At 44.5% G+C, this 11,985-nt stretch overlaps 1 protein-coding gene across 1 annotated transcript; it reads right to left on the reverse strand.

Moving 5' to 3' along the window:
- Nucleotides 1–7,048: 7,048 nt before the first annotated feature.
- LOC308092384 (serine/threonine-protein kinase OSR1-like) lies at nucleotides 7,049–8,644 on the reverse strand (the record flags this gene model as incomplete). Its single annotated transcript, XM_080438245.1, has 1 exon — nucleotides 7,049–8,644. One exon carries the CDS (start codon nucleotides 8,642–8,644, stop codon nucleotides 7,049–7,051), a length of 1,596 nt encoding a protein of 531 aa, XP_080294371.1.
- Nucleotides 8,645–11,985: the final 3,341 nt, after the last annotated feature.

The raw sequence follows: 11,985 nt of genomic DNA on the forward strand, positions 1-11,985 counted from the left end.
CAAAAAATGTCACAGTATGTTTTCTTTAAAACTTTGGGGAAAAAAAGTTTTCTTTGTGATACCAATAAATAGGAATGTATGTATAAGTATACGACTATGTTCGTTCCATTGATCCAAGCCGGAACACAATCTTTGATTGACCATTAAAATAAACAAAGCTCTGAAAATGCATGCTTTTGAGATTTTCAAGTGGGCCCTATTCCAGATAAGGTTGAGAACCACTGCCCTGGATTGACACCATGACCCCCTCTCCCATTCATTTTGAGTTGGTTTGTGTTGGCGTTTGTGTGCTGGTTGGCCACAATAAAGACTAACTATTCAATCCAAATGATGCCCTCAGCCTCATACTTTGTGGATCTGCATCAGGGAGCAGCTGGAGTTCAGTGGGGTAGATAATCCCTGAAGCAGCGGGTCTGCGCCTCATACCGTGGGGACCTTGTTAAAAAGGCCACTATATGCCCATATACGGTGAATTCTTTACTCCTCCTTTGGGTGTAAATAATGCCTCCAGTCCAGATTTTTGCTTTGGTCCTTTTAGTTTATCAGCTATTCGATTCGTCATGATTTGAATTTCAAAGTCTGTGTTAGTCCTTGAGGGAAGTACATGAGATATAGAATGAAAGACTTTGAATTAATCATCTGTGGCTGTGTGGCATGGCCGCTCTTTTTCAGCCACACCATGCTCTACATTCATACAGTAAACAAATTGACACTAGAGAGTTGTCCAGTACGACCACATTACTGCATTTGGTACCATTTGCAGCACTCGGAGTTAAATTAACAGTAAGAGATTGAAATACTTTGGGCTTCTTTGGGCATTGCATTCTGGGTAGCAATTACCATTTTTTAAAAATATATTTAAAGGCATAGTATGTAACTTTTCCCTGTGTTTACCCTGTGAACAGCTAATCTCCGGCACCGTTGGCTGGATCGCAGCGAAATTGTGCACACACACCCCCTGGATGCCAGAGCAAAAGCTCTGTCCCAAATTTTTCACATGGGCCTGTTATGGCGCCACCAGGATTTTTGCAAAACACATTTTTTGACAGTACAACTACAGATTTTGCCCAAACATCACCCAAATCGGTACACAGTATCTCTATAGTCATTAAACGAAACGGGTCTTTCAGATTTTTCATATTCCATCCTGATTGGCTAAGATTGGCTTCCAAAATTTGCAAGAGTGCTCCGTTTTGAACAAAATGCCTCAAATCATGAACACAGCATGTGATTTCTCTGAAATTTTGCACGCGTGCATTCTCACTAGGCCGAGGAAGAAATGCCACTTGAAAGTTTTCAAATCAGCCTCATGGTGGCGCTATAACAGGCCGATTTGTGTATTTACCTTTAACTGCACCGATCTCATCTGTGTAAAACTTTGTATTTTTCATATTCCATCCTGATTGACTAAGATTGACATCTAAAGTTTGCACGAGTGGCCCGTTGTGAACAAGATGCCGCAAATCATGAACGCAGCGTCCAATTGCAATGAAACTTTGCACGCACATTCGCACTACGTTGAGGAACAAATACCACCCTTTCAACATTGCCCTATTAAAACGCTAACCTGACTCTGCCAGATGGAAGAAGCTTGCGTCACATTTGTTTCACAGGCTACTTCCATCTGGGACCTCAGTAGCATAATCGATGAAGGGGCGGTCCCTTTTTTTTCAAGCTACTTGTCAGGTGATTGGATGATCCCGCCGCTAGCAGCCGCTGATTGGTTCGAACACGCAGTGGTGCGGGCAGCTCAAGTATCTGAGCGAGTCCAGATGGAGGCTGTATTGTGAAGTCATTACCGCCCCCATCTGACGGAGTCAGGTTATTAAAACGCCACCAAGAGGCAGATTTTTGCTTAAATTTTTTTTAAATATTACTCCTACACATTTTATCCTAACATCATGCAAATCGCTACACATTATCTCTGTAGTCAAATGATCAAGACTGATCCGTCAGATTTTTCATATTCCATCCTGATTGGCGAATTCCGAACAATGCTGGCCCACAATAACCTACCTGACCTGGCGGAGACCTGTACTCCGAGGAGCACTTTTTCTAGTCTCCTTATAAATCTATGGTGACCGCTGCCCAACCGGTCGCCCGCGGGCTCATTGCCACTGGAGCGCGAGATTATTTTGGATAAATGATTTCATTAATCCGGAGGGGAGATGAAAAGACAATCTTTCTCCCATTGATGGTTATTGACTGCCACACCTACAGTACCATTGAGCTCCATGTATACTTCAATGTATTGTGGTACCGAAAATGGCAGATCTACAAGCTCACAATGCATTGCATCCACGAGTGTTGTGGGCTTGTATATCTGTTTTCAGCATGCAGCACGTGCATAAATGAAGCATTATGGTTCCCTCCCACAGGATCATTGCTCCTCACTCCCTGTAAGCATGCAGTAGCAGCCTGATTTGGTGATAGTAGCCTACTGCGTGGATTGGAAAGCTCTGCGAGATCATTCTGGATCATCATCATACATGTTTCACAAATGCCGGTGTGTCTTTAACTTTTAACTTTTTCTCCAGTGTGGACACGCAGGTGTCTCTTAAGTCTATCTAACCTACTGAAACTTTTGCTACACTGTTTACAATAGAATGTTTTTTCTCCAGTGTGGATACGCTGGTGTGTCTTAAGTCCATCTAACATACTGAAACTTTTGCTACACTGTTTACAATAGAATGTTTTTTCTCCAGTGTGGACACGCAGGTGTGTCCTAAGACTAGTTAACTGACTGATGCAGCAAGCAGAGCTAAGTTGGAGTTGGCAGAAGCGACCATGATTGAGGCAGGAGGAAAACTAGACGCTTTCGAGAAGAGTGAGGCAGTGAAACAGCATTTTAAATGTTGGATGGCACACCAAAGAACAGAGTAGCAACACTTCAGCTTCTTTATAAGCTCAGTCTAGGGCCACCAAATAGAAGATGTTCTGTTGACCCCTCCAGAGAGAGACCATAGATCCAACACTATGCCACATGGCTTAATAATCATTAGACCTAACAGTTCTGCGACATGCCATGTGATTGATTGAAGTGGTTAGGACTCCCATGCACCCAATATGACCTCAGATCAAATCCCTTTGCTACCTGAGACAGGAGTCTCTTGATCTCTGTCTCCCTCTCAGCTTTCCTAATTTTCTATTGTTTGTCTCAGTCAAAAATATGAAGGAGAGTGCAATGCCCATTCTCCTTTTAAACAAGGCTAAAGACCAGATTTACAAAGCCCTTCAAAGCTACATTTCAAATGCATTCTGCACCAAGAAACATGAATGGCCATGGTGTGACAGAGAAATCAGTGTGGAACTAGAAAAGTGTGCTCCTCTCAGCACAGGTCTCTACCAGGCCGGGTTGCCTACCCAGGGCCCGCAAACTTTGGGAGGGAGTCATAGCCAATTGGAATGGGATCTGAATTTGACTTACACATCTTGATCACATGACCCCAGAGATAATGTGTACCGATTTGTTAGAGTTTTGGACAAAATCTGTGGGAGCGGTAGCAAAAAGTGTTTTGAAAAGAAAATGTAATCAGGCACAAACAAATGTAGTAACATCTGTAATTAAAGTGTTATATGATGTCAGCTTTACATAGCAAACAGGATAAGGAAAGCAACCATCAAACAGAATAAGCATCATGCTTATGCATCTTGATCCAAGGAATCCTTGGAAAAAAATATGTTGATTGTACGACCTACGGTTTAAAAAAATGGATGGAGGTTTTTCCTTGGCTTAGTGAGAATGCGCTTGCAAAGTTTCCCACCAATCGGGCACTGCATTCATGATGTGTGGTATTTTGTGCAAAACAAGCCACCCCTGCAAACTTTAGAAGACAATCATAGGCAATCGGAAAGGAATATGAGAAATATGACAGATAAGTCTTCATCACATGACTACAGAGATAATGTATATTGATTTGTGTGAGGTTTGGACAAAATATGTAGGAGTAGTAACAAAAAATGTGTTTCGCAAAAATCTGTCTCTTGGTGGTGATATAACTGGCCGATTTGAAGGGAAAAAATTGGTGGAAATTCTTCCTTGGTCAACTAGGAGTGTGTGAAGTTTCCCGCCGATCCGTCCAGCGGAGTGTGTAGCATGTCGTGCAAAAACCGGCCCTTCCAGCAAACTTTGAAAGGCAATCGTGGTCAATCAGAATAGAATTTGACAGATACATCTTGGTCACATGACTACAGAGATATGGTGTACCAATTTGGGTGAGACGCCGATCGGTCCAACGGTGCCGGAGATTATCTGCTCACACACCCACATACACGGACGGACGGACGGACGGACGGACAGGGGCGAAAACATAGTGTCTGGACGTGGTGAAAGAACAGCAGGGCTGTCAGAGGTTCATCTCTAAGGCCAAGGGGGGGGGGGGCCCTACTGTAACACAGCACGCCCACGCAGGGCCACAGGTACCTGCTGAACACATGCATGTTGACACTGATGATACTGGAAATAATACATCAAGGTTTTGTCATTAGTTCGTGCCGAGATAAATTCCACCCATGTAAAAGCATATAGAAGCCAATAGAAAAACATGACTGGTTTTAGATGTGCGTCCAAGCCGGATGCCCCGTGGTGGATTTGAACCCCTAGACTCCACAGTGATGGACTTTATTTACCCCTGTGCCAACCAAGTTGAATTATTTTTGGGTGGGACGCAGTGATGTGACTGCAGATAAGGTTTATTAATAAAAAGAACGTTCAGTGTTTTCTGTCATGCATCAGTCGATCTAATGTTACTGGCAGAATGGCGACCAGGCATAACTATATGTAATTATTACACGGCTTGGTTGAATGCTCGATTCTGATTGGTCAATCATCGGTCATTATTTCTGGATAATGACCGATGAGCTCTATAACGGACCGCTGTGTAATCAGAGACTCAGAACACCTGCTCGTGCCAACCTGCGCTGCTTGGTTTTATGCTTTATCCAACATGACAGCCATGTAAACAAACAAACAATGTCATTTACAACTAAACGTTGCTCTCAAGAATGTTTTTGAAAACATTTGAAGTGAGAAATAGACGATGCAATAACCGAAAAGTGATTCTATTTGATCCACTGCACTTCCTTGTTTATCGTGGCGCAACAACGGGGGAATACCAAAACGCTCGCCCCAAAACACAGCCGCCCCGGGGCAAATCCGGCGGTATTACAGGCAAATCGGCGGTATATAGAATGGGGGGTGAGTGTGTTTTGGGGAGAGTTTTCCGGTTACCTTGTGGAATACTGTCATTTGTTTTCCGAGGCGAACTTGTCCGCCCAGCCCAATACTTATGGAATACTTTCATTGCTGTAAGCAAGGAAATACTTTGTTTTGTTGTTACTTTTGGGTAAATCTATTTATGTATTTATTAAGTAGCCGTGTAATAAGCGGGATAATGCATGGGGAGGTGGTCATTATTGAAATTTGAAGCCCGACAGGGTGATTATGCACAGAGGCGGAGCTGAGGTGCATAACCACCCTGAACCACCCCTTGCATAACTAATTTAGTAACTAAAGCACTCATTGTACTTTTTATTCCACTCAATTATGAGTGCTTTAGTCACTAAATTAGTTATTTACATAGTTATTCCTGATCGCCATTCTGCCTGTAACATTGTGAAGATGCTCTGAAAATGCACGCAGCCCACCCATCTGACCACCTCTGTTGTGCTGTATATTGGCCATTCTCAGCGTAACTCCAGTATAAGTATATTAAGTATAAATCAGGCTTCATTCAGTTCTTGTTGGCAAGCGAGACCATCATGCTACGGATAATAAATGAGGCTTTTATGCTAAACTCTGAGACAAATTATGAAAATAACAGTTCCTTCCTCTGCCCTCTTTCTACTATTTGAATTCTTGGAAGTGATTTTTTTTGGGTTAACACTTTAGAATAACTATCCATAATAACTAGTTAATTAACTGTAGTAAATGAGTTAATCATTCACAAACCGTTGGTTAATGAGTTATTAATGACTTGTCAAATGTTTGTTAAATTTATTAAGGATGTATAACTATGCCTTATATACTGTAGATAGCTAATAGATGACTCACAAACTGGTAGTTAATAAGTTATGACTTTATAACGATTTATAAATATGACTTAATAAATCACAAACAAGCTATTAGTCTTACTAATGACTTGTTAAGTATTTTGTTAATAGTTTTCAACTTTCAGTACAAGCCAAAGCTATGCTGCCATCTCAGCATAGCAAATACACGCAGAAACATTTTACTAGATAGAATAGAATTAGTTCTCTCTCCTGATTGGATAAAATTGCTATTGTAAAAGACCAAAGGCTCGACTGGTTATCTAAACCTGAGCATGACCCGCTGCAATCGTGTCCAAGCAGGACTTTAACCGAGTTGTTCAACCCAAGCGGTTCACAAGGTGAAGTAGTACTAGAGGGTGAAGGAGACTCAGTGAGAAGGGCTCTGTAGTCACCGGAGTATCTGGGTTGTAAAGCCAGGTACCTGGCTGGTACAAGGTAAGCTCTCGAGGAGAGGAGAGGGAGGTCATCGTTGCATCTGATCTAGCTCCAAGATTCCCTTGCCTTTTATATTGTTTGCTTCGGTGGTTGTGTCATCCCGGTGATGTCGCTATGAGTCAGTCATATCCATATATGGAGTCCCAATGTTGGTCATGCCCAAAGACGGAGTCCATGACGTCAGACTTTGGGTGTGTCAGTTAGCTCTATATATGGAGTTCCAGGATAATCTATGGTGTCAGACTTGAATATGTCACTGATCTCCATATATGCAGTTCCAGGCATCCTGTGACACGGTCTAGCTTGCGGCGGTATCCGTTATGACTGAGGCTGGCAAGTATGATATGAAACAGCTATCCTGTGTAAAATGTATTTTCTGTTAATTGAAGAGCTAGAGACGGGGAGACCCCTGTTACTTATAGCAATGATTATTAGTGGAATATAGAGCTATTAAACACTTATTGTAACAAAGAAATATCACTTAAATAAAAACCCTATATACTTGGACCCCAGGGGTCTACACTTGGCTGCATTCTTTTTTGTTTGCCTATTTATGACCAAATTAGGGATGCTTGGGTTCATGTGTTGTACTACAAGTGTCTTGTACAATGAAGAGCTGGGCGAATCCCACAAGTTTGACATCATCGGGAATTTCAGCCTCATCCAAGTCTGATGCCAGTTGAAAGGTCACAGTTCTGTTGTTCTCAGGATCGTCAACGATCTCTTGCAAAGCGGCGGCAACAATGGCTACGTCATCACCATCGACCAGACCTTCCGAGACCAACTCCTGAGCCACCCCATCAGCCGAGTCTCTGCCAGCCGTGAACGTAAATCTGATGTCATTGAGTTCCTTCTTTGTATTCCTCATCCTCAGCACAAGGTTGATGGGAACGTTGTCGTTTGATTCTGCTGGATCCTGTGCAGCCGGGGCCTGTGGTATAACCTCTTCCCCTGTCTGGTCAGCATTCACAGTGCTCCCCCGGGCTGGAACCGATGGCTGAAGATCTGGGTCGTCATCTGTGGGCGGGAAAATCTCCTCATTCACATTCATGTTCACTCCGTCGTCCTTCACCCTGGGCGACCGCAGTGCCGCCACCGCGGCCCTCCCCTCCTCGCTCTCCTCGTCCAGCTCGTCGTCGCTGCACTCCCACTGTCCGTCCTCCGTCTTGTGGAGATGACCGCTGGACCCGGGCACACGACGCACCAGTTTTGCTCGGGCCGACATTGTCTGACCCATCTGCAGAAGCTTCTCCTCCAAGTACTCATTGGTCTTGGCTTTCTGGAAGAACTTGTGCTTTAACAATTCAGCAGCAGTAGGCCTGTTCTCCGGGGCTTTCTGTAAACACAGGGCGATCATCTTCCTGAAAGACTTGCCATATTTCTGGACCATCTTCTTATCATTGCCACTGATGCCCGTCTCCAGGCAGGGAGGGTCATTCTGCAGGGTCAGCATCAGCACCTTCATGGGGGGGAATTTGTTATACGGCGCGTAGCCGGTGGCGAGTTCAATGGCTGTAATACCGAAACTCCAGATGTCAACTTTGAAGTCGTAACCCCGCAGCTGCTCCATGACCTCTGGGGCCATCCAGCAAGGCGTACCCACAAACGTCTTCCTCACGTTTCTGGTCACGTCTCCGCCAGCTTCTAAGAAGGCACTCACGCCAAAGTCCGCGATTTGCACCAAGCCATCGTCGCCAAGAAGAATATTTCCGGCCTTCACGTCCCTGTGAATCTGCCCGTTTTTATGCAGGTATTCCAGCCCCTCCAAGACTTCTTTGAGGATGGTGGCGATACAGGCCTCGTCCATCACGCCGTTCTTGTGTTCACCGCGGTCGATGGTATGCCTGAGTATGTCCAATACGGAGCCACCGGTGAGTAGCTTCATCACCAACCATAATTCGTTCTTCACCACAAAGGAGGTATAATAAGAGACGATGTTCCGATGGTGGCACTGGCTCAAAGCTTGGCTCTCCTTCAGGAGCTCGTCCATGCTGGTCTGACACTTTTCCAGGTTGATACGCTTGATGGCCACCGGCTCCTTTTTGGGCTCACAGTATGCTGCTTGGACCACAGCTGTGGCACCGCTCCCAATCACCTCTTTGAGAATATAATCATCTTTGTTGATTGGCCAGGAATGGGAGAAGGCGTGGTCCTCCATGTTATGTTATTATGTTAAATAACCAGCTTGCTGCTGCGTGCTACTGTCCTCCACCGACCAGCACACCGGCTATATATGGCCTACTATATCACAGTGATGTCATGCATGCCCCGCCCATGGCCTACACCACCACAGTGATGTCATGAATGCCACGCCCATGGCCTACACCTCCACAATGATGTCATGAATGCCACGCCCATGGCCTACACCTCCACAGTGATGTCATGAATGCCACGCCCATGGCCTACACCGCCCGAGCCCCCAGGATCGGGGGAGCTTTTTGAAGCAAAAGGTGAAGACAAGTGTCCAACTGTGGTACTGCAGGTCTGGGCCCAAAACATGAGTGATCAAAGCGGGCTCGACCAATGGGCTCGACTCACAGGCATGAGCATGGAGGTAGTTCATGACGTGGGATTTGGGCCCATGATCATGGTCATCAAACCCATCGACCTAAAATCTCTGCCCAGCAATTTCAACTGGCAGATCTGTCACACTGGGGGGCAAAGTGGAGCCAAACGTTCGACTGAATGCATTGAACAATGGGTCCATGGGAGCCAGGTGTACCAGCTTATGAACAAACATTACTTCTGAACCACTGCGACCTTTTGTAAAATATTCGATTCAGGAAAATAAGAGTTTTCTGCTGTCTTGTTCTTCGATGTGCACACTATATAGTGTTATTGAGGTACCTAAAGAGCACAGAGTATGGATTATCGTGAGACTGTCAATCATTGACACTCTGTCAACCAGTTCCCCGATACTGAGGAGCCAGATTGGAGGACGCTCAACGTGAGCTTCAATGAAATGAGTGGGTGGAGACTTTCTGTGCCTCCTCCAGATATAATATAGCTCAGTGACACCACCAGTGACGTCATGTCATGAATGCCACTCCCAATAGCGCCGTCATGAAAAGTGCTTTTACAATGTACATTACGTTCACCCATTCACACACTACAAGCTCACAAGGTAACGCCGATCTACAAGCTCACAATACGCCACGATGTGAACTTGTAGATTGGCTATTTTCGGCAGAGATACTTGGTGTAGAGTAGTAGTGTAGTCACGCGAGCTACAAGCTCACACGTGGTGTGAGCTTGTGCAGGCGGTTTGTGAGCTTGAGCAGGCGGTTTGTCTCCATCACTGAAAATATGTAAACAGACATAAAATTGCTGTCCTGTGCAGTTGGGGTGAAAAAACACAACCATTTCACTCCTAATAATAATACCTATTTGATCCTTTGGGGGAAATGCAGCTTTCAGCTTTACCCAGTTGATGTCTGCCCTCAGAGGAGCAGTTAGAAATGTCTTGCTCAGGGACATCCTGACTTGCTGCTGTGGTCGAGCTTTGAACCTGTTACCTTCGGCTCACTTGTCACTCTATCCATTCACCTACAGCTGTCTCCTTGGAATCTGTGGTTCTAAAGCGTTTTGTTGTCAAGGACCCCCCAAATTGACATGTATTTGGCAGTGTACCCCAATGTGAAAAGAAGTAGTGTCATCTACATACTCACAACTTGGTCGTGATTTGACGCGTTGTGAGCATGTACATCTGCAGTTTTCTATGTTCAGGCTGGCACACTGAAATATGATTTTTGGCCTAGTATCCAGGGGCCTGTTCCTCAAAAGGTGAATTAAAAAAGCCTGGCCTTAAGCCAAATCGAGGCTTGACAAAGTCGGGTCCGAAAAGCCTCGTTTATTCCGTTCCTCAGACGCCAAGCCAGGCTGAAAAGGAGCAACTTTGTCGAGCTAGGCTATGTCAAGCCAGGCTGTGTCCAGCCAGGATAATGAAGCCAGGCTGAATGGGCGGCGATTCGCCTGCGACGTATTTCTATAAAAGACCATGAACTCGAGCGCAGATTCCTTGAACTTGACCAATCACGGAGTCCAAAACCAGAGCAGCGTTCTTCTCTGTGGCTGAATAGCAGCACTGCAGCAGCTCATGAAATCATACAAGGAAGTAAAATGTATTTAAGCAAGAAAGGAAACGCAACCGCAATAAATAGATCCAGGGAGAAAGCATGGCAAAGTATTGCAAGCACACACACAGTGTGTGTGTGTGTGTGTGTGTGTGTGTGTGTGTGTGTGTGTGTGTGTGTGTGTGTGTGTGTGTGTGTGTGTGTGTGTGTGTGTGTGTGTGTGTGTGTGTGTGTGTGTGTGTGTGTGTGTGTGTGTGTGTGTGTGTGTGTGTGTGTGTGTGTGTGTTGTGTGTTTGTGACGGACGGGCAACGGGACGAACGGGACGAACGGGGACGGGACGGGGGACGGGGGGGGGGGGTGTTGACCGCGACAGGGGGCCGTGACGGGATGAGCGGGGGGGACGGGACGGGACGAGACACGCAATAAATAACCCCACATTTGCAAGACCACTTTGGTAGAGGTTTGGGTTGTGTAGTTACCTTGCCATCATGATGTAACTCCAAAGGTGGACAAGAATAAAAAATAATTTCTCCATTGACTAGAAATTGATAATTTAAAATATGCTCCTCATTGACTTACAAAGAGGCTCCTTTAAACCCATAACTAATAATTTATATATATATATATATATATATATATATAAATGATTAGTTACGGGTATATATGTGTCAGACATTTTTTATAATATTTAAAAAAAAATGTAATATATTATCAAACATCTAACAACAAGATGAACTATAGTGTTAACTATAACAGAGTGACAATTACATATCACATGAGTCATTGTGAAACAATTATGATTATGATTCATGGTCACACACTATTTCAGTAATTAATTTGAGTATATCTTATTGTATTTATTTCATTTTATTTGAATGCAGGGTCATTAAAATGAGTCCATATACAAACACATGTTTTGAATTAACTGTGGAAAAACCTGAAGAACAAGGCACTAGATTAAGTAAGCTTGGCTGTTAGCCTGCTCCTGACCAGGCTAACTTCACAGCTAAATTGCCATGGTAACTAAGCTAGGCTTGCTTCAATTCTCTTTTGAGGAATCGGATAAGGCTAAACTTAGCCAGGGTGAACTGGCTAAACTAATCTTCAAGATAATTCACCTTTTGAGGAACCGACTCAGCTCTAATGCTGTCTAAATTAAGCCAGGATAGGTGGAAAAGCCAGGCTTTAGCTCTAATTCACCTTTTGAGGAACAGGCCCCAGATTGGTTTGATCAAGTCTGAACAGCAAACAAACACATGGAAACACATTTTTGCAAATCGGATTTGAACCAAGGGTCCCCGGACCAAAAGGGTTCGGGGACAAGGGGTCCAAATGGACCGTTTGGTTCCATGTACACTCTCAGAGTTAAATGGCTAGGGCCAGAAGTACCATCAAGGACATTTACCACCCCAGCCATGGTCTGTT

Source organism: Gymnoscopelus braueri (assembly GCF_963280865.1).
Source record: "Gymnoscopelus braueri genome assembly, chromosome: 9".
Lineage (NCBI taxonomy): Eukaryota > Metazoa > Chordata > Actinopteri > Myctophiformes > Myctophidae > Gymnoscopelus > Gymnoscopelus braueri.